This window comes from Mixophyes fleayi, chromosome 12, assembly GCF_038048845.1.
Source record: "Mixophyes fleayi isolate aMixFle1 chromosome 12, aMixFle1.hap1, whole genome shotgun sequence".
Lineage (NCBI taxonomy): Eukaryota > Metazoa > Chordata > Amphibia > Anura > Limnodynastidae > Mixophyes > Mixophyes fleayi.
The window spans coordinates 35,528,582-35,552,213 of NC_134413.1; the positions used below are offsets into that span (position 1 = coordinate 35,528,582).

General features: G+C 40.2%; 1 protein-coding gene across 1 annotated transcript in view; it reads right to left on the reverse strand.

The window, feature by feature from the left end:
• Nucleotides 1-23,632, reverse strand: part of RYR3 (ryanodine receptor 3) — a 467,844-nt gene that overhangs the window by 59,586 nt on the left and 384,626 nt on the right. The window contains exons 86-89 of the mRNA XM_075193561.1: nucleotides 22,166-22,294; nucleotides 13,441-13,545; nucleotides 10,384-10,465; nucleotides 7,772-9,090 (exon numbers count right to left, since the gene is read on the reverse strand). Of these exons, the coding sequence (XP_075049662.1) occupies nucleotides 7,772-9,090; nucleotides 10,384-10,465; nucleotides 13,441-13,545; nucleotides 22,166-22,294 (1,635 nt within the window). The remainder of the gene's footprint in view (nucleotides 1-7,771; nucleotides 9,091-10,383; nucleotides 10,466-13,440; nucleotides 13,546-22,165; nucleotides 22,295-23,632) is intronic.

Genomic DNA, 23,632 nt, shown 5'->3' on the forward strand with positions numbered 1-23,632 from the left:
TCCCCCCCTGGTGCCTCATTTACAATAACCACATCACCATCCTCATCATCAAGTTCCTCCACAGCGCCAGCTACATCATCAATAGCCTCCTCCCGAGCCACCTCTTCCCGTACAGTGATGGGAAGGTCAGGCTTGACAACCACCAACACCCTTGGACTCGCCTTGGGGATTTGTGATAATTTCTCTTTAGAAGGCAGAGTTGTTTGCTGTTTTGTTGCTGACAGCATAACTCTCTTCAATTTTTTGTAGGGGGGGGGAGGAGGAGGAGGGCTAAGATCCGTTGGTGAAGCTGAACCACTAGTCATGAACACGGGCCAGGGCCTAAGCCGTTCCTTGCCACTCCGTGTCGTAAATGGCATATTGGCAACTTTACGTTTCTCCTCAGATGATTTTAAGTTTCTCTTTTTGCTACTTTTTCTTAACTTGGGCTTTTTGGATTTTACATGCCCGGTACTACGAGATTGGGCATCGGGCTTGGAAGACGACGTTGATGGCATTTCATCGTCTATGTCATGACTAGTGGCAGCAGCTTCAGCATTAGGAGGAAGTGGGTCTTGATCTTTCCCTACTTTATCCTCCAAATTTTTGGTCTCCATTATATGTAGCACAAGATACTGCAGAATGTGTGAACTTGGTAATATTGCAGTACCAATGGACTTATACTGCTGGATTGGTTTTGCAAATTTGGTTATAATTATTATATATTTTTTTTTATTTTAATTTTTTATTTTTTTTTACTTTTTTTTTATTTTTAAAAAACTTGGGAATAGTGGGGAAATAACTATGCCCTTAGAAGCACAGAGCACAGGACACAGCACCACTGGACTGAACAGGACACGGCACAGGACCCAGCAGCACTACGGAACTCAGCAGGACAGAGCACAGGACACAGCACCACTGGACTGATACTGCAGAATGTGTGAACTTGGTAATATTGCAGTACCAATGGACTTATAATGCTGGATTGGTTTTGCAAATTTGGTTATAATTATTATATTTATTTATTTTTTTTAATTTTTTATTTTTTTTTACTTTTTTTTTATTTTTAAAAAACTTGGGAATAGTGGGGAAATAACTATGCCCTTAGAAGCACAGAGCACAGGACACAGCACCACTGGACTGAACAGGACACGGCACAGGACCCAGCAGCACTACGGAACTCAGCAGGACAGAGCACAGGACACAGCACCACTGGACTGATACTGCAGAATGTGTAAACTTTGTAATATTGCAGTACCACTGGACTTTTACTGCTGAATGTGTGAACTTGGTAATATTGCAGTACCAATGGGCTTATACTGCAGGATTGGTTGTGAAAATTTTGTGGTAATTAAAAAATATTAAAGTAGTTTTTGGTATTTTTTAAAAAAACTTTTTTTTATTTTTTTAAACACAGGGGAATATTGGGGAAATAACTATGCCCTTAGAAGCACAGAGCACAGGACACAGCACCACTGGACTGAACAGGACACAGCACAGGACCCAGCAGCACCACTGACCTCAGAAGGACAGAGCACAGCACACAGCACCACTGGACTGATACTGCAGAACACAGCACAGCACAGCACAGCACAGCACAGCACAGCACAGCACAGCACAGCACAGCACAGCACTAAACAGCACAGAACTAAACAGCACAGAACTAAACAGCACAGAACTAAACAGCACAGAGGACCACCTAACACACCCTCCCTCTACCCTGATCAATGCCCGAGTGAAGATGGCGGCGACTAGCTGGGAATTTATAGGATCCGAGTATCGCGAGATCCGACAACGGGATTATGAGTCAGAGCCTCAGTTTCACTTTTGAATTTGGCGCCAATACCCGGATCTGTCTCGGATCCGACTCGGATCCGCAACGTTCGGGTGGGCTCGGATTTCAGAAATCCGAGTGCGCTCATCCCTAGTTTAAACTGCTAAGAGAAACATTGTATTTAATATCAGCTTTGGTAAGCACCAGTAATTGTCTGCCTCTGGATGAATGCAGTATGTGACAGACATGCATAGAAAGAGGAAAAAAAGCCTGTGTTGCTTACCACATTAATCAAATTTGATAATACAATACATAGGGTTTAATGACTAGTGAGACCAAAGAAGTTTTTTTCCAAGACACATTAACACCTGTTTACATAGTTATCAACTGTCCCTACTTTCCAGGGTCAACCCAGAGTTTTGTAGATATTAAGTTGAAAATGTTTTTCTCTATTTTTTAATTGACTATCTGCTACAAAATACAGAGTAAACATATGACACAGGTGAAGTGGAATCATGCAGTTTTATTAGATGCAATTAAATCACTATATCCTTGTTTTGTGGTTCATACATTTCAAATGTTGTCATATATGTTTGTTTCTTATAGTAATGAATGGTTAATATGACAATGTAAATATTCAAAAAGAATGTCCCAACCAGTGGTGTGTCTTTAATAAGGGAACCTGGGGCAATTGTCTCAGGCAGTACGTTTTGAAAGGTTCTAAAACTAAAGGGGGAGGGGAAAATAATAATTACAAGATTTGCCTTTTAAAGAACAATAGGATGCAAGTGGGATGAGAAGGGTTGTATTTCAGTTGCTGCTTCGGGCAGCAGAATTGCTAAGCAATCCCCAGGTCCAAACATTGTAAAGGGTCAGTCTAATAAATGACAAAAGGGCATTTGCTCTAGTCCAACTATTAATCTTCTTAGTAATGAAGACCGGATAGGGGAGGACCTACTCAATCTCCTAAGTAGACAGGAGACCCCCTTCTTTTAAACAGGCCAGACCCCTATTTATTTAATTTACTATTTCTGAAATTTACTGTAACAGTCTTAACTCTAACCCTTATATCTCCCTAACTTTAAACCAAATCTTTCTTTATGCCCAATTTTTCTATGTTTCTATTTTGTCCCATCCTGTCTTTTCTCTCTTCTTTAATTGTACCTTGTTTTCCTTTAGTTTCTTACATGTATTCTATTGGAGAGGTGCACATGGCTTTAGAAGCACAAGGCTGGGATATACAATGTAGGAATCTGGTCATATTTGCCTACTCTCCCGGGAATTTCCAAAAGGCTCCCGAATTTCAAGAAATCTTCCAAGATTACCGGAAGAGTAGGCACCTTCCCGAATCCCAGTGAGGTTGGACTTAATGCAGTCACCACACACTCTCCCACACTTGCCACTTAACACCCACACACTGACCCTCTCACTCCACTCTCCTTTTAATCTGGTTTTCTCTATCACCCCTTCCTATCACTCTTTTCTTTCCTAACCTTATTTCTCTCCCCCATCTCCACTCTTTCTAAATCTCATTCCCCCACACGTCTCTCTCTCTCATACAGAATAGAACAGAAGAAATAATGAATATATCTGAAGCTGTAGAGCTGTGGCCATTTTCTTGTAGTCCACCTCCTCCAAGTAATTAAAATAAACAGAAGTTGTAACATAATGTTCTATCAGTGATATGTCATTGACATTCTACAGGAAATGTTACTGTTTTTGTACAATATTCAGTTTATATTATTGGTTAGTCTCAACTCACATTATTTTTTTTTTTTTTTACAAAGAACAGTGGCTGTACACATATGGTCACTGTCCTCTGATTGCTCCAGCCATCTCAGGATTAAAATAAGGCATTTTTTCTGTGTTGTTTTCTATTTTTTCTGTTTTCTTTTTTTTTTTTTTTTACTTCAATAAATTTTTATTGAGTTTTTTTCAAAGTTAAATGGGGTACAGAAAAAAGAAAGGGTATTCTGTTTTCTTTTTTTTAATAGAATTGCTCTGTTGCCCCAGTGACATTTTCTTACTACATTGTCCCCTTAATACACTGTAATGTTGTTTTCTTAGTTTAAAACACTGGAATATCTGTCCCAATTTGTAATATTCTAGAAATACACATCCAGCTAAATCAACCTAAAGCAATACATGGACAGGACACACAGTGTTGGTCTGCTTTTACTATATACTGTTTATCTAGTCTTTAGGCATCGACCTTCTCTAATTTAGCTCATTTCAGCCTGATTACAGTTTGGGTGTATACAGCCTTATGCGTTTATTATTACCATGTATCACTGCAGTTCCAAAAAGAGGAAATGGTATGAAAACTGAATTAAATTTCCAAGCTTGAAGATTCAGCAGGCAAATAGGCCCAGTACAATTAGAAGCATGACATATGTTTCCTGACTTCACTAATTAGAAAAAAAGTTAAGGCGTGGTAGCAAAAATCGCATAAATGTCCTGTATAATCCATGAAATGAAATGAGATGTTAACATTGGGTATAGTGCTAGTTACACTAATTAAATGCCCAATTGGTTCCAATGGCTATTATCACACTAGATTTATGCTATGGGATCCACGATTCAGATATACCAGATGTGATGTACGCCAGTTATAAAATTAATATAACCAAATAGTGTAGTGATTAATGAAACATAAACAAACAGCCATCTTAACCTTAGATGGCATTGCTCTTTTAATGTTGGCATTGTGAAAGTTGACAATCACACTGTCGACATTTTGAAGCAGTCAACACAATGGAAGTGTCGGCATTTAGCCTGCCGACATTTTCATATCGACAAGATAACTGCCAACATTTCCATTGTAGACATTACGTAGCCAGCAGGTTACCCCTTGCAAATATGTGTCAGAAATTGTATAAAAAGAGCCCTTTTTGACCATGTTATGTATTATAAAATCTGAGCTTCTGGAACTCACTAGCCCCACTAACCAGTGCCTAACTGTCCCTATAAGGACTACTCAAGCTAATATATATCCCTGTTTTTGACAGCCTACTTGCCTGCTGCAATTCCTGTAACCTACAGATTAGACCACTCTAATCCGTTACCCAGCCCTTTTGAGGTTGGGACCCGGTGTATAACAACAACGTTCAACCCGCTACCCTGCAGCTTTTGCCAGTGTGATAAACCAGTGTGAGCCATCCACAGCAACCCTGACCTGAAGGAAGTGGTCAGAGATACCAGCCCAGGTGCCCAGCAATGGGGTACACTAGCAGCGAGAGTTACCCAGAGGGAAGCAGTTCTAGGTGCCAGCGAAGTAGCCTAGTGATGGAAGCAGGCCCCTCCTACTGCGGTTAGAGGGGCACAGTTTGGGATCAAGAAAGGGGCCGGTGGCAAGGTAAGCCCAGCTGGTCCCCAGCGTCATGACAGGGTGGCATAGGAGGTCCATCCTGTCACAGCAACACCCCCTATTTCCTTTTTTGAAGATTTAGTAAATCTACCACCAAATCTGTACTGGGCAATCGAAATTGACAAACTAGGACAATCACATATCTGAACAATTTTTGTGTGTATGGGAACCTTAAATATGTCTATACATTGTAATATAATTGAGAATATAGTAATATGCAGAAAATAATAGTTTTCTTTGTAAAGGGCACACATGCTGAAAATAGGACAAATGGCCACTTTTTCCTCAAAGACTTTGGAGTGAACACCATTCCTCATTATCTTGCAATGTAAAAAAACCTCATAGGAATAGTACAGACCTTGAAACGTGCAATGTATTGTAGATAGGGGTCCATTGGTCAGGTTCCAAGCATTTAACCCAAGTATCTGTTTCCCTGGAGACATTTATGATACTGACCAGTGTCCTCTACGCATTAAGCTCAAGGACTCCTGCAGTTTTCCTGTGTGACAAGTATTATTTCCACAATGTAGATTGCTGCCATTAAAACCAAAGCAGCTGTAAACCAACCCTGAGATTGTATACTAGATTGTACGGACTTTTGAATGCAATCGATTCTCGCTTTTCAGTACAGTCAGAAGACCATAGCATGCAATAGGAAAAATGGCTTTCAAATCTTGTAAAAGCCAGTGTATTTCTGAACTTAACATGTGTGTGTCATAGTTTAGTACACCCATTGTGCAAAACTTAGCACAACATTGAATAAAATATACTATACACATCAGAACAATCTCACCAGGTTCTGTCCCATGCTTCACATAACAACCTCATATCCACTACAGTTCTATGCCCATAATTACAGCTCAGTAAACAGCATAAAACACTCATGCCACTTATATAAACTTTATTCTTACCACATCAATCCTTTTGCCAACATAGGTAGGTTTATGCCCATCATAGTTCCATGCCACCCACTACAGCTCTGTGCCTAGTAGAAGGATTATGTATGCAAAGATCATCCACACCACATGTGTGCATAGTGTAACAGCTCAATGTCAATCTCATAATTATCATATATAATCTACATCAGCTGTCCACAAAATAAATGCAGCCTATTTATACCAGCCTCCTTTACTCCCTCTTCATATCCCCCTTACCTTTCATCTCTTTCTCTGTGGTGGTTAGAGTTCTTTCCACACCAGCAGGAATGAGAATGTTCTGCTGATGAGGAGAGTCACTGGTAGGACAGCACCACAATTTCAGCCAATTAAATTGCGAGGCTTCTCTCCGGGAAAATCACTGTCATATCATGTAGTGAAGCCGCCATGATTTCTGCAGCTTCTATTTTCAGTAGAAACAGCGGTTTCAACGAATGAAACCGCTTGTTGCTGTGAAGTGAAGTGTTCCCTGAGCGGTCTATGAGAAGGTAAAGATGGACATAGTTGAACAGCCTTGCCCCAGTTCATAGATAAATTGTCTGGTTATTCAGTTGTCTGCTGCTATATGGTTCTCTACAGTACGAAGTAAGAATACACTGATACAAACTGAAATTGACCACAAATGTTAAAATAAACATCAATCTGCCCTTGGCAAGAAAAGAAAATTAGACAATTCCATCAGGTGTTTTCCTCTGACAGAATCACTGTAATAAAAAATATAGTAACAGCAGAAAATTATCCTGAGTATACATGAAATCATTTTTGCAATGAAGGATGCAACTACTCAGAAGAACAGAGAGTAGTAATGCAGAATCACACAACAGCACCAGGTTATGTAATTGCATAAAACATGCCCTGTCTAAGCATTAATTGCTCTGTCTTCATCCAGCACAACATGAGCATCACATTTCCACATCAGATAACTTCACAGCGCTGTTATAATCATATGACCTTGGCCCAATTCCTTAATGCTTGTAACAGCCAGTAAATTGCCTCTGTGATAATGTTCCCCCAAAGCTGAAACATTAATTGCAAATTATTTACAACAGATAAGCAAACAATACGACTCTTCACGGGGGTGTTCTAATTCCCCGGCGTTCACAAGCACATGTTCTTCTCAGGACACTAGTAAAAAAATTTCACCTCTTTCCCCCTCCCTCACTGTGGACCAAGAAAATCAAAGTAATTACCCTCTTTAATATACAGCAGTTTGTTACACGATAATGTTCTTCTTACCATAAAACACCAAATCAGGAATGTGGATTTTAAAATGAAAATAGACATTAACTGTTGCCTTCAGGCTGCACAACAGAGCATCTGCCAACTAACATGCATAACTAACTAGCAATGTCTGCTTCATTAATTCTTTTAGACAATCAGAAGGGAGGAAAAACTGCCAGCTCTAATCTCAATACAATGTCGAAGATGTTTTTGAAAATAGATGAATTTATGTTGTGTTCTAGGAACACAACATTCCTAGACATATCAGAACCTCTTTTGATGTTCTGTTTCTCTTGGTGGAATAGCAGAATATGAGGAGATCAACAGTGAATAAAGGATTTACTGACATCTCCACTCGAGGTAACATCTTTACAAGTGAGGATAATGTATCAAGAGAGTGAAATCTAAACACAAATCATGACACTAAGAGGAAACTATACATAGGATAATGCAGTGTGCCAACAATAGAGGGAAATAGGATTTTAATCTACTCACAAGAGCTTTTTTCTTCTTGTGGACAGCACTCTCCAAACTGGTTGTGTTTTCTGTGCCTGAAATCTCTGAGAAATCACCAAGACCAATATCTAGTCCATGCTTCGAACCTTCTTTTTTAGCATGCACGCCAAAGATATCTGGCATGTCATTGTCTCCTTTGTCTCCTTTTACAAGAAGGGCAAGTTCTCCAGATGAAGAGTGTTCAGTGGTGTCTGCTTTTTCAGCTTCCAAGACATCATCATGGATTCCGAACTGTGTAGGATCAGGCATATCTCCCAATATTTTGGTGACTTTAATGTTTTTGGCCCCTTCAACTAAGCCCCCTCCAAACACTGTGCTCCAAAGAATTTGGAATATTCCCCATACTATTGTAAAAACAAACTGGAACAAACCCACAAACAGCATCCAGAAAAATGAGATGAAGACCTTCACTAATTCCTTAAGTGTCATCTTCTTCACTTTACGAAATTGTTTACTGACATTTTTGAAAGTTAGCATTTTAAAGAAATTTGAAGTATTTTTCCTAAGGGCTGTACAAGCTACAATAAAAGCAGATGAAGATTCCAAAGACTGCTCTTCCTCATCTTCTTCACCAACTTCAATCATGTGGTGAGGTTGATCCTCTTCTTCTTCTTCAGGTCTTTCAGCTGTGTCTGACTCAGAGATCTGGGATGCCAACTGCATCTCAAAAATGGTATCCTCACAAAAGTTAACAAATAGTTCCATCTTTTCCTGTTCTCCACCTTCATTAACAACATCAAATATAAATTGTCTCTTGGACTCCTTGACTTGTGGTTTCTCCCACTGTGTGCGACTTGACTCACTGATCTCAAAGTAGACTCTCTCTATTCTTTTTGCTCCTCCCATTATCTCAATACGGCCCAAGTATGGAGAAAAGTAGTTCAGAACGCTGTTTGCAGGATCTAACAAACATTGGAGCCGAGAATCATTTGGCATATGCTCTGAGAGATTAGTCAACAAAACTGCCACATTAAAACCAATGTCTTTCGCCGGTTCATGAAACCGGTCTACAAATTCAACATAGTTAAACATGTCATTTTCATCTGCTTCGGCACAGGAGAGCAGAAATTCAATTTCAGACTGAGCATATTGCTTTTGTCCCTCCATGGCTTTTTGGAACTCCTTTTTTGAGATAATACCCTTGCCTTCTGGGTCATATTCCTTAAATGTGTCAGAGCTTGTTAGGTCTTTCAACTTCAGGAACATATCAAAGAATTTCAGTATCATTTCAACATTGCTGGAGGATTCAACAAGTGTGTCGACCATTTGTTTTCCAATAGTCCCATGTACTACATTTCCTGCAAAATTATAAATAAATAGGAAAAAGTGAAATGAAACCAAGACTAGCATAAAATGTGTTAAAGCTGGTTTATTACCACAATAAATAATCCATAATACCTTAAATACATTATTAGTAAATGATGCTTATCAAAGCCAGTGAAGAGTCAATTCAATCATACTTAAGTATAACAGCAGTGTAATTAAAGGATCCCAAATAGGGACTATCTACCTAAATTCCCTAGATTTGTCATGCTTGTCAAACCACACAGTTGTGGTGAAGCAGTCCCTGATCTAGATGAAAGTATGAAACCTTTCTCCATCAGAGATAGCACTTGATGCTCGACATTGCCTTGTTGAGTTGTATCCCTGCTTGGAGATGGCATACCAATAAATTGTTTCACTGGGGCTTAGATGGCATTTGTCTTTCAGATTTGCAAGCAAAAGGAAGTACACCAAAGGTTTGAAAAGTAAACCATGGGACAGTTCTAAAGCTTGTGCAGAAATTAACAAATAGGGACAATGTGATATTACCCAGAGACACCAAACATTAGCTTTTATTAGATTTTCTGCACAAAAAATAAGTGAAAGACACTGCTGCTAACAGAAGAGTCGGATAATCATTTTCATGTGCTTTAGTTTTCTTAAATGTCCTCCAATGTATTTTACAGTTTATGAGATGTTTAAATTTGTTTTTTGTTTTTTTTGTTGTGTGATGCTGCATATGTGAAAATATCACTTTTTCGTTGACCTTTCGAACAACAAAGAACCTTTTTTTTTTATAAATTCAAAAATGAATGTGATATAAACAGCCATGTACATAGTTTACAGAAAATGGTATGCTAGAGGGAATGAGAAATTAAAATGCAAAGTCTATGCAAATATAGTTAGCATAATGCTAATAAGATGAATGTGATTCATCTTCCACAGAGGAGACAGCTGGCTTTAAATCCATAATTTTGTCATCTGCAGTTTACATATTATTGGTTGGGAAGAAACAGAGTTATGACAAATGATATCCAGTGATAGTGGTCTCTAGAGAATAAACTTCTTGTTTTATGACATTGGATATTAACAAATGCATACTAAGCCCACTGGAGGAAAAGCCTATAGTTATAATTTTCCTTTTCACACAGAAACCTTCTCCCTTTATTACCCTTGTGGAAAGCACCCGTTGGCATTTGCGCTCATCAGTTTGTTCAGTTACCCTGGTTTGTAATGGGAGATGTGCGTGTTCCTTGAAATAATCTTTCCTTACTATAGCAAAATATATACAAAAGTATTAGAATCACTGTGTAAAAAGCATAAAATACCTTCTAGAAGAGAAAGCAGCATCACCACCATGTCTTGAAGGAGATCCAGAAGTTCTTTAAGAAGTTCAATCTGGCTAGAGTCCTGAAAAGGAAGAAAACAAGTAGTCAGGAAGTGACAACAACACATCATACAAAATGTCTTATAACTGTTAAAAGATCATACATCTCCACCATCAATTCATCAACTACCCAGGGCCAGGAATTAATTCTGTGCTTATCGGCTACCAGGAACCAAGACAGTGCCTATAACTTGCCGGAGCCCGGAACTGATGCAGTGCCTGTCGTCACGAACTAACACAGTCCATGAATACGTATCTCCATAAACAGCTACAATTGTTATTTCGCTACCTCACTACACTACTTAGAGATTGTAAACTCATTTGGACAGAGAAATCTTTACCTTCTGCTTCATATCATTGTATTTTATTTGTTTGTATCATGATTTACTCAATGGACAGCACTGCGTAATATGTTAACGTTTTATAAATAAAAAAAATATACAAAGATAATAATAATAATCATGTTAATTCAGAGCTGAAATTATAACTAGGCACATGAATTGCTAACTGCAGCAAGATTGCATTAAAGTAAATGTGACTCTGCATGCTTTGATAATTGCCTTTTCTATTGGATCTCCATTCACTATACTGTTTATGAATAATTATGCTCAGTGGTTGGCATAAAGGGGTGAAGAGTAATTAAAATAGATAATCAGATGATACAGCATCTACTTAGACTATTGAAACTAAATGAAGCAGCTATTGGTGCCAGTCTGTACAGTCTCTATTGCATTAATATTCATGTTGCTCAATTTAAAGGACCATTTTACTGAAACACTAACAATTTATGATGAATACAACAAAGTATTCTTCTGTCTGAGGAGCTTTGATTGGCTGATCCCCCCCCAATCAGCTCCTTTCTGTGAGACCTGGGTTGAAAAACTAGAGTCGCACCGTTCACACTGGCGGCTACCCGTGACGGACCCGGGAGTAACCCTGTAAGCAGCGTCGGACTGGCCCACCGGGATACCGGAAAAATCACCGGTAGGCCCCGCTGCATTACGGCCACACCCCCTTTTCCAAGTGGGCGGAGCCCATCCAGCTTACCTGGGTTGCCCTCACCAGGGGTCCGCTGCCTTCCCTGGCATCTCCGCTGCTGCAGATCACTGGCTGTCACTGACAGCCAGTCATCTTTCCTGTCCGGGGAGGAGGAGGAGGAGGAGGAGCCAGGGGCGGCGGGCGGGTTGTCTGGATCTTCAGAGGAAGCGACGTGAGTTACAGCATGAATCTGTTCGCAGAGAGAAGAGGAGGCAGCGCAGGAAAGGTGATTGCCCTACTGATATGTGTGGGCGCAGTATGACACAGTGAGCAGTATGACACAGTGGAAACCTCTGCTATTAATATATGAGTATGGGTATGATTAAATGTATAGTATATCTTTGAGCATTTCAGGTATCATACTCCTCAGGCATAATCAGCATATAGGTAGGAGCTGCATATATACTGTGAAATCACAATTAAAAGAGAAACAGCCCGCTTAGTAATTGAAACAAGCTGGTTGATTTACCTTGGCATATTCTCATCAGTAACTGCAAGAGCCGATACTGATAGCGACATTTGATTAAGGTGTCGCAATTATACTGTTCGAGCTCCCGTATCATGAGGAAGGGAGAGAAGAAATAGTAGGACCTATATTTGACAATTGTATCACCAAGGCAATTTTTCTTAGCCTACACCTATTATCTAAGAAATAAATACCTGAAATGCTCAAAGATATACTATACATTTAATCATACCCATATATATTAATAGAGAGGACGGCGCATACTAGCAAATATTGCTAGTCTTAACAGTTTCAATAAACCTTTGTTTGGTTCACATTTCCATTTACACTTTTTAATATTTCATTGCTCTATATGATGTTACTATTATAATTTTAATGTATATTAATAAACTTCAAATATGTTTTATATTTAATACATCCTATGATTGCCCCAATTAAGACACATTGGCTCTTTGTTAATTTGAATTTTTGGTATCATGTGTGGGAGCACCACCTCTAGGACCATTGGTTTTCCGAGAATACAAAACATATGGATATAAGGGATTAATAACCACTACCTAGAGTTGGCAGGATATTCCTGGTGCGATTTACTAGTGTCTTGTGTACAGTGGATTTTAACCACTTTATTCTTTTTGTGCTATCACTAATACATACATATATATATATATATATATATATATATATATATATATATATATATATATATATATATATATATATATATATATATATATGTGTGTGTCTGGTCTCGCCTCTATGGTGATTGACCACACCCCCTCTGGTGGGCCCCTACCATTGCAGTCCCCCGGTGGGCCCCTCATTCCCCAGTCCGACACTGCCTGTAAGTGTCTCTGGTCTAATTCCTGGGTCATCAGACCCGGGTAGATGCAGGGACCCCTGTTCACACTGAGCCACGACCCGGGTCGTCGGGGCTCGCCCTGGCAATATCCCGGGTTTTTAGGTCAGTGTGAACGTGGTATAAGTTGATGAATGTTATGTAGAAATAAGACCAAACACACTTTAAAAAAACATCTTAGGTTGATGCAATGTATAAAGCCAGTCATTGATGGTAGTCACTTTAATTCAGATAAATAACTTTTATGTCAATTGAAACGCATAAAAAAAAAAAACAGGCTGCAATAAACATAATAGGATGGCCAGGGAATGTAATTTGCAATGTGAGAGTCTACTAGATGAGTGTATGAAATCTGTTCAGAAGATGTGACCAAAGAGCAGTTTTCTTTTGTATTTTTACAATTACTTAACAAGCTACATTAGAAAATTATTCTATGCATCACTAATTAGCCCCCTCACTGGGTCAGGAAACCTTACAATTCATCATTTAGATTGTAATTCTCTTAATACTACTTCATGTATGGTTTATGTCCAGCTAAACCCGAACCAATATTTCGCATAGCAGGAACACATGAAATACAAATTTGTCATTTTATTACAAATTACGTCCTATGTATGTACTCTAAGCATTAATATTACCTGGGAGAGCTTCATCTGCATGTTTGCAAAGACATGGAGGAAACCAACCACAGCATCCCAGAGCCTACTATGCGCCAAGCTCTGCTGGTTCCCTATACATGGGCCCTGCAAACAGAAGAGACAGAGTAAGCTACATGAAAGAGGAAATCATACTTTGCCAATTCCTTCAAGCTTGATTTGTGCTTCATATAGAACGACATCCTGTTTACCTTCAGTATCCAAAAGGGCACAATAAGCAGATGCTGAATTATTTTACCACCTGATCCATATCTCACCAGCACGTACCGTAGCAGGATATGCTGAAAATACAGAGACCTTTTTGACTGTGCATTAGCTTAACAACCGACATGGAGGAGGCGCAAATGCATATGCCAATTAAGCAAAAGACTGCACCTACTATTATTTTTTTCTTGTTAGAGTCTGATTACTGTGTTACTATCTTGTTTTTAAATCTTCATAAACCTTTTCATTGAAAACTGACCTTACCCCTCTAATAATACAGGTCCTCTGTATTCCAAATGAGCACAAAGACAAAAATCAGTGTCCATTCTAGATATTTCAGACTTGGTCAACACTGATTCCATTTGTAATTAAATCATGTAAAGTTTAACTGCAGAGGCCTGTGCCCAATCTGTTTATGTAATACTTCTTTCTTAGTCATACATGATACTGAAGCATATTTCATGCAATGGGGATTTTATCTTTATGTGAAGCATAATCCATTTACGCAGTTTAAAAAAAGAACCACAGCACACATACATGAATAATACATATGTGCAAACAGAACAATTGGTATTTCAATGTTTGTGTCCATTCTACAACCAGTTATCAGGCGGACACGCAGGAGAAATTTATTACAGGGAACCCACCACACCCTTGAACAGTTTAAGTGATCCTCATCCCCATTGGCACTTTGGTGTAATGCAGGTTTTAAATTGGACACGTTTAAAGAGTCTATTTATGACCCACTGCAAACTATCCATGGAAATGATCATCCCTTATCGCTGTTTTTCACAGCAATAAGGGATGATTTTTTTTTTGTGACAATTTATGAGAGTCATGCCAGGACAGCACATCAGATACGAAGCTGTCCAGGCAATGACTATCTCGTAATTAAAACTCTGGGTTCTGACCCAGGGTCTTTACTGAGCATGCCCGATCTTAGGTCAGTGCATGTCCTGAATTAGCTTAGTTAGAGTAGAGAGGGGACGAGCGTCCAGGCTGCCATATGTTCTTGTCATAAAACAGAATGGCTAATGTCATCTTCAGAAAGCGTTAGCCAGCTCACTTTCCAGAGCTGGTAAATAGAACCACAATCTAGTCCCCATTGAGACTTGTGGAAACTGTAGTATTCTGCAGTAAGTTGCCTAATGCAAGCAATATCTCCAATTTTTTTCTGCATTAGGCTTTTGTTAAATTGACAGTAAACTAAAATATGCCATAAGGCTTGATAAAAAGGACCCTAAATGTAATTAACTTTCAATGCAGGGTGATTGGACAACTGTTGCAGCAGAAACGTCAGAGGCATTGGGGGTGGTTGTATTTCTATAACTGTGGGCCATCCTATACCAGGTCTGCTAGTTGGTTGAGGGAGTTTCTTGTTCTTCTTGGTGAACACACTGGGCCTTATTTACAAAGCGGTAAATGGCCAAAGTGCTGTCCTCTCTCGTGGTGCTGTACACCCCGATTTATTCAGGTGTATCTATATTATTCGCCGTCAGCTTTTTCAAAGCAAGATGGCACTTGCAGAGGAGCAAAGGTTTGCACCAGCCAATGAGTGGAGTTTGGCGGAATGAGAGTGTTCATTGCTACGGAGCGCCTATGAAGCAGTGCAGAAACAAGATTTTCTTTAGTGGAGAGAGATTACTGAAATGAGATAGCGCTCTATAGAGGATGAATTTTAGGGGTTCCTTGCTGTGAGGATGGCTACAGAGCCATTTCTACTTCATAAAAGGGCTTGGCTTTTGCACCAGTAGTGAGCTAGCAGAGATAGGATAGTATATTTTAGGAGAAAAACTGAACAAATTTACGTAAAGGGTCATTCTCAAGTAGTACATTAGGAGGTTGCACTTGATTGACTCCAATTTTGTATAGTGCGGATTACACCTCTTTTCACCTCTTGGATTACAATATCTCCAATATTTCCTGCATTAGGCTTTTGTTAAATTGACAGTCAACTAAAATATGCCTTGAGACTTCATAAACATGACCCTAATTTAATAAAATGGATTTAGACCACATTTTGTACGGACGTGAAACTAGAGATGTTGGTGTAGTAATAACAAATTGTGGAATGTTCTAGTACTTTATTTGCCACTATAAAATATAGACCGCTTATCCTATTTGAAGTTTGGGTAATTGTTAAAACCAAGTTAGGTAAAGGCAGGATATTCTGAAAATGCATTAACAGGTTTTATAAACTAGCATCCTTTGAACTACATTATGGGGAAAAACACTTCCTTGAACAGATTTACCATAATATACACTGACTGACTTATCAGCAAAAAGTGAAACTCAGCATTCCATGAAAAGCTGTGTTGGAAGAATGTGCTGCTGTGATGTGCAATGAGCAGTCATTACTTTCAGCACAGCACAAACAAACCTATTGCTGCTCCTGTGCAGATTGTAAACTTCAAGAAAAGATCTGTATGAGAATTCCATGAAAGCACATTTCTGGCAGCCAAAACTATACTCTGTCTATTGTGTACGCCGGGTCTCCTGGCTGCAGATAAAAAGCAGAGCAGATGTCTTCACCCACAAGAACAGCTGCTAGGAAAAAAACTTCCATTCATAGATTTCTTAATATTTGTTATAGCTTTAAAGTGGAGGGAGGAAAATTCAATATTTTTCATAATTGCTTTGTGCTCCCTAAAGCATAATTCCAAAATTATTTAGGAGAACAGAAGTCAGTGCATGAACTATTTACCAAGTTTGTCCATACAAAAAAAATACTGAAATAATGGTATAAAGGAAACTTAGAAAGCGTTTCCTTTCGGATGAAACCCACATGATATTCAAACAAATTTCTGCATGTTTTTTTTTACCACATTGCAACAACATTTTTTTCTTTCAAAAGATATCTACAGCACAGCAGACATTTAGTTCTTTATTTTTTGTTTATCACAACCACTAAAATATATACAGTTCTATAGTCTGCTTTGAGATAGATACATATATATATATATATATATATATATATATATAATCTCAATATCTACTAACTTATGGCTCCCAGACACCCAAGATCGACCTCAGTGTAGTCACACCTTCGTAAAGTCACGCTTTTTCATAACACGTTTGGGCCAAGAGGACATACCCACTCTTGTCTGCCCCAGACTATCAGTCTGCTGTGGATTAACCCACTGTTTCCTCCAGTCCTGACGCAAGATGCCTTTGCACCACTTCTGGGGAGCTTGCCTGATTTCTCTGACTTACAAACTAGGTTTCAGTTTTGTCACATTAATCCATCTAGCAGTGTTTTGTTTTTTTTTTGTTTTTTTTAATATATAGGATTTTTGTACTTACCATACAATCTCTTTCTCTGAACACGAGTTGGTGGACACTACTCACCTTGGGGTATAGAGGGCACTGTGGGATTAATGGCACTAAAAAGCTTGTCTAGCCTACTCCCATCCCCTCTATGCCCTTTTCACCAAAAGAGCTCAGTTTAATACTAACCAAGTCACAAGAGAGGGCGAAAAAAATATCACAAATCAGAACATACAACAGAACTGTCGGAACAAAGGGTGGGAGCGCAGTATCCCCAACTCCTGTTCAGAGAAATAAATTTTACGGTAAGTACAAAAATTCTATTTTCTCTTTCACACTAGTTTGGGGAAAGCTGCTCACCTTGGAGATGTTCCAAAGCTGCCTCTATGGGTGGGAATGCTCATAATGAGTGGCACGTAACAGTTTACGGCCAAAACTTGCATCTTTTGAAGCAAAAACATGGAACCGATAAAACCTGGGGAATGTATGAAAAGAAGACCAAAGTAGCTGCCCTACACAGCTGCTCAGAGGAGGTCCCAAGCCACACCGCCCAAGAGGTGCTAACCGACCTCATGGAATGAGCCATCAGACCTTCAGGAACTGGAGAGCCCTCCGAAATGTACATCTGCCGGATCGTAGCGGTGATCCATCTAGCCACAGTCTGCTTTGTGGCCGGCCAGCCATGCTTGCGATAGTCATACAGGACTAGAAGACTATCAGTTTTCCGAACCGAAGTTGTACGGTCCACATAAATCCTCAAAGCTCTGACCACATCTAAGGAGACTAAGTCCTGACCAGGCACCAGCGAATCCTGAGGAAGAATCAACAGAACAATATCCTAATTTATGTGAAACCTCGAGACCACCTTTAGTTAAAACGATGGCTTTGTTCTAAGCACCGCACAATCGTCATGGAAATTCAGCAGAGGAGCCCAACATGACAGGGCTGCCAACTCCGAAACCCATCTGGCCAACAGATTCCAAAGGTTCAAAGGGCGACTTTGGAAGCACAGAAAGGACCAAATTTAGGCCCCACGGAGCCACTGGCAGAACAAAAGGCGGTTGTACATGAAGTACACCCTGTAGATACATCTGCACCTGCGGTAACCGAGCTATACGTTTCTGAAAATACACCAACAACACCGGTACCTGGATCTTAAGACTTCAATCCCTTGTCCAGAGCATCTTGCAGAAAAGCAAACACCCTGGCTAAATGAAGAGAATTAGTAGGCACTGTGATCTTCTCACACCAACATATATATGCTTTCCAAATGCAGTACTAAATGGTGGATGATGACCGTTTTCTCTTCTGGATCATGGTTTTGACTACTCTCTCCGAAAACCCTTTCTTTCTGAGAATCAAGGATTCAACCTCCAAGCCGTCAAAGCCAATCGATCTAGGTCCGGATGAAAGAATGGACCATGACTGAGAAGATCCTTCCTGAGAAGCAGATGCCAAGGATGATCCACCGACATGTCTAGAAGATCTGAGTACCACGCTCTTCTCAGCTAATCTGGTGCCAGTAGAATCACTGGAACCCTTTCGCCTCTCACTTTCTGCAATATTCACAGCAGTATCAGAAGTGGAGGGTAAAGGTACACCAATTTGAAATTCCAGTGTACAGTCATACCGTCCACTAAGAATGTTTGAGGGTCTCTTGACTTGGCACAATACTTTTCTACCTTGCGGTTGTGGCGAGAGGCCATCGTATCTACTTCTGGCCGACCTCACTGGAGGATTATTTGAGAAAACACCTCCGGATGGAGCAACCATTCGCCTCGGTGAAGGGCATGCTGACTTAAGTAGTCGGCCTCCCAGTTGTCTACCCCCAGAATGAACACTGCTGAAATTGCGGGAACCTGTTGTTCCGTCCATTTCATGATCTTTGACACTTTCTTCATTGCAAGAGTACTCCTTGTTCCTCCTTGATGATATATGTAAGCTACTGCCGTAGCATTGTCCAGCTGTATTCAGGTCGGCCGACATGTCAGGAGGTCCTCAATGCCCTGTCTATTGTGCGTATCCTCCTCACCTGTGGGCAAGTCCTCATAGTCAGAATCATCTAGAACATCACCATCTCCCAATTTGGATGGATCCGTGTCCGAATCTACTAACTCCTGGGCAATAGGCAGACCCAAACGTTTACGCCATTCACCTGCCATACTCGATTGGAAAAAAATTTCAATGGAGTTAGGCACTCTGGTCAACCCCTGCATAGACCGTTCCAAACTACTAATTCAAACAGGCTCCTGGGAGACCTCTGGACCACCCTGCAGCAACAGAGACGCCTGTCACGAAGGAATGGCATCTGAGGACTGCGTACCCGCAGAAGAGGAAAAGGTATCAGCACCTACTGTCCCCAGGTGTAGGTTGTCTCTCCTTAATTCAGCAATGGACCGTGCCAGCTCCTTGGCCCAGGTTGGTTCTATGATGTTTGCAGCACCCGCAGACGAGCGCCCGTATTTGGCCTCAGTCCCTCTCTCTGACATATTGCAAAACAGAAAGGTAAATGAGACACACACTGTAGAACTATTTTATAACAAAGAAGAACTGTACAGTATATTACAAACTGTAATACTATAGAAATACACAATAATACACTGCTTCAGCTAAGACTAGAACCAGAAGTGTTCTGTAATGTACTCCCACAGGATGTACAGCAGATAAAAAACACACAAACACTGAAAAAGATATAAGAAACAGCAAAGCCACTCTATATCTACTGGTTCTCAATCCCCAGGGATGTGTCTGCGTCCGAGTGTCCTGCAGGCAGGGTGGGAAATCATCATCATCATTTATTTATAAAGCGCCACTAATTCCGCAGCGCTGTACAGACAAAACTCATTCACATCAGTCCCTGCCCCATTGGAGCTTACAGTCTAAAATCCCTAATATAGACTCACACACAGACACAGACAGACAGAGACTAGGGTCAATTTTGATAGCAGCTAATTAACCTACCAGTATGTTTTTGGAGTGTGGGAGGAAACCGGAGCACCCGGAGGAAACCCACGCAAACACAGGGAGAACATACAAACTCCACACAGGTAAGGCCATGGTCGGGAATCGAACTCATGACCTCAGTGCTGTGAGGCAGAAGTGCTAACCACTAGGCCACTGTGCTGCCCGACACAGGGAAATGGCAGTTAAGCGTGCCAGAGCCCTGGAAAAAAACAGTTGAGTTAATTATTACCCAACCACACCCACTTAACTTTTTGGTGGTCTACACAAAATTAGCAAAAAACATACATTTGTAATTGCAGAAATACACACACAACAGACCCTGGTGGGGACTGCGCTCCAGCAACAGCTCCCCACCAGCATAATATGCATCCCTACCTGTCTGTACCGCACTTCTCATCCAAATGCTGGCTAACAGGCTTGGCAACTGGACCGTAAGCAGCTCCGCCTCCACAGCAGTCACGGGCGACCGGAGGATGCTGCCGCGGGTCCGGGGGCGGCCCGCATCACCTCCCTGAAAGCGGCTGGGTCCTGAACACTGCCAGGTGATCCTTTTCCCAGGAGCCCTGCATAAATCAGGGGTGGTGGCACCAAAGCGCCTCAGGCACTCTCCCTGAAATAGCCACGGCAGTCACCCGGTGATTGCTGCGGAGAAAATCCAGCTATTTATAAAAAAAAACCCACAAAAAAACCTCTAAGTTTAGACTAAAAGTGCCCTACTCCGTAGGCACCATGAAAAAAACTGAGCTCTTCTGGTGGAGGGGGCATAGAGGGGAGGGGGGGCAGGCTAGACAAAATTTTTAGTACCACTGCTCCCACAGCGTCCTCTATACCCCAACGTGAGCAATGTCCCCCAACTAGTGTGAAAGAGAAAAACACCACTTCTACCATTCTAGGGCACTGCCAGGCCTTTAAACTCTTGTATGAACCTGGTATGAGTCGCTTTGTCTTTTCCATCCCACATCCAATAAGCAGATTGCTTCACTATATGGTAACTTGAATACCCCCTAATCCTACATGAATTAAAATCGGAACAGAAGATGACTGAACTCAAAGTCATGGGTGACTTATCAAGAACCCTCCAAGTTTCTCCATATGTCAGGATTGAATGTTTTCAAACTTCACTTCATGGCCTTGTCTCCCCTCCTCTTCTAACCACTGCTAAAGGAATTGCTCCCAGGTGGGCTCTTTCTGCCAAGTTGTGTCAAAATCTCCTCACATTGGTCTGTGGTTATAGCCCTGATTCACATGGTAACTGGTGTCACAATGCCTAACTCTGTGGAATATTTTCTCCTTCGACTACCAATGCCAGAGTTACCCAAACGCCTAAACAATCTAGTCCATCATATTCTCAGTGCAGACAGATGCCACCTAGTTACCTAGTGTAATGACTGCAATCCTCCTGGGCTTGTAGTTATGATCAATCAGATATGGTACACCTACCACATGGAGTACATTAGTAGTATCATTTGTAACTCTGCAGCATCTTTTTTTTTTGGGCTTCTAGTGGTAAATAACTTTAATGTTTTACTTAAAGTTGGAATTTCTATAGATTCTCAGGCTTACACCTCACTTACCCCAGGATACTTCAGCCCTACCTTTCCCTTAATGTCATATTAAGATGGGGGCACAAGTGGTTTTTATATATATATATATTGGGAACACTTCTGTTTGGCATAATATGAATTGGCATAATACAAACATGGGGCACTATTTCGTGGCATAATATGAACTGGTGGGGCACTTCTGCTTAATATAATATGGACTGGGGACACTTCTATTTGTCTATTTGGCATAGTAGGCATTGGGGGCACTACTTTGGATAATATGAACTGGGGGCCCAATGGAATATTCTACAACCAGCATCAGCGGAGACCAACAATACCACTAAAAATTTTAAGCCCCAGAATGCACATGTAGCCAGCATTCTAGCATTACAAAAGAGGAGAAGGGAACTGTAATATTCCCTTCTTCTATGACAAGAAAGTTGCAGATGCCATCAGAAACATGAGCAGGAGAAGATAGCAGGAGCTGGCTGGCCAGTTAATAGTTAGTGAGGTGAGGGAGTTGGAGGGATTGATGGGTGATATGAGAACATGGGGGAGATTGGGGGGAGAAATTATGAAATGAAAAAAGTGGTAAATACACCCCCTAGGTCATGCTCGACACACATAGTCCTATTGTGCCCACACTGTACCTCACTTGTTCCTACTAATCATATTAGTAAGCAAGTGAACAGTGCACAATTTGGAAAAAAACATAGCTTTTGTCTTACCTGAATGTATTCTGTGAGTGAATTAAATATTTGTTTGGTTACAGCCAAAGACTTAGAAAAGTTATGCTGTCCAGATTCATCAATCACCTCCTTCCCCGAATAGTACCAATAGAAATCACTGATCGATTCCTGCAGAGGAAGCACATTAGCTGTAATGAAATGACCTATGTGTTATGGTATTATTATATTTCAACATCTTGTTAGGATTATTTAACTAACTATCAAATCCATAATTATATGAACATTTTATCATGGTGACTTTACATACATTACAACAAAACCATAGTTTACGTTGTCTCTCAAACCAACCAGTTTCATAAAGCTAAGTTGTATACTACAAATAGACATCTATAACATTTTAGGTATCCTGTACATGGTTACAAAATACAGTCACTAATTTAAACCATCAGCACTGAATCCTGCTGTGTTGGTGATAGTTTAGCGATGCCTGAATCAAATTGTATATGTAAAAAGCATATTATTCCATTCTAAAAACACAAACAAATATTTTCTGTTTAACAAACACATATTAAAATTGTGCGCATAGATCTGGTGTTTAAGCTCCTCATTAAGACACTGTAGTCCCATACTAGTCAATCCCCAAGTAAGCATTCATGGCTGTGGAAAAACAGCCCTGTAAATACCTTTCATTTAATATTAAAGCTGCATTACCACCTATAAAAAATATTTCCCTAAGGATTCCCTTCCCACTACCCAGAAGATGCTCCTTACAGTGGCTTTTCCCAGGGCTTCTCTGCTTCTCTCACAGCCCCAAATAAAGCCTGGGAGAAACAATTTGTAATGTTGGCTAACGAAATTCATTTTCCAATTCAGCATCACTGAAAAAGGAAATTAGCTTTTTGGCTATACAGAATTGGCAATGCCCTGGGAAAAATGGTACAGAAGGGTGCCAGGTCAGGGAAATATTGTACTTCATATAAGGATATCCTGATAACCTTGGCCTTATCTAAACGTATGATATTGATCATAAATTGCATGCTATACCATATAAAAAACTTACAAAGGAAAATTTAAATGTGTGTAGGAAAGGGAATGTAAATGGTATCGCACAATGTTCTGTGCTTCAATAAACCCTCATATCAGTTTCTCCTCTATTTGTCCTTTCTGGAAAATACTTCTGCACCCTACAATTCAGAGCCTTACTTACAACAAACACATGCATTCCCATAGTAACTGAAAACAATATAACATTTCTGATGCTAAACAGTAGCAGATGTAAAATATCCCGATGCATTATACAGGGAATCAAATTCCCATTGTAAGAGCTGAGGCCAAACCACAATAAACCTGTTAATTAAACATACTGGTGCAGAGCAGCTTTAGCAAAGATTTATCTTGTTGCTCATACTTGTATCTCATGTTAATTTCTATTTTTTTCCTTTTGCTGGCATCAGTGAAATATTGCATTATTTTAGTTTTAATGTTATTGAAACCGTTTGTGGTGAA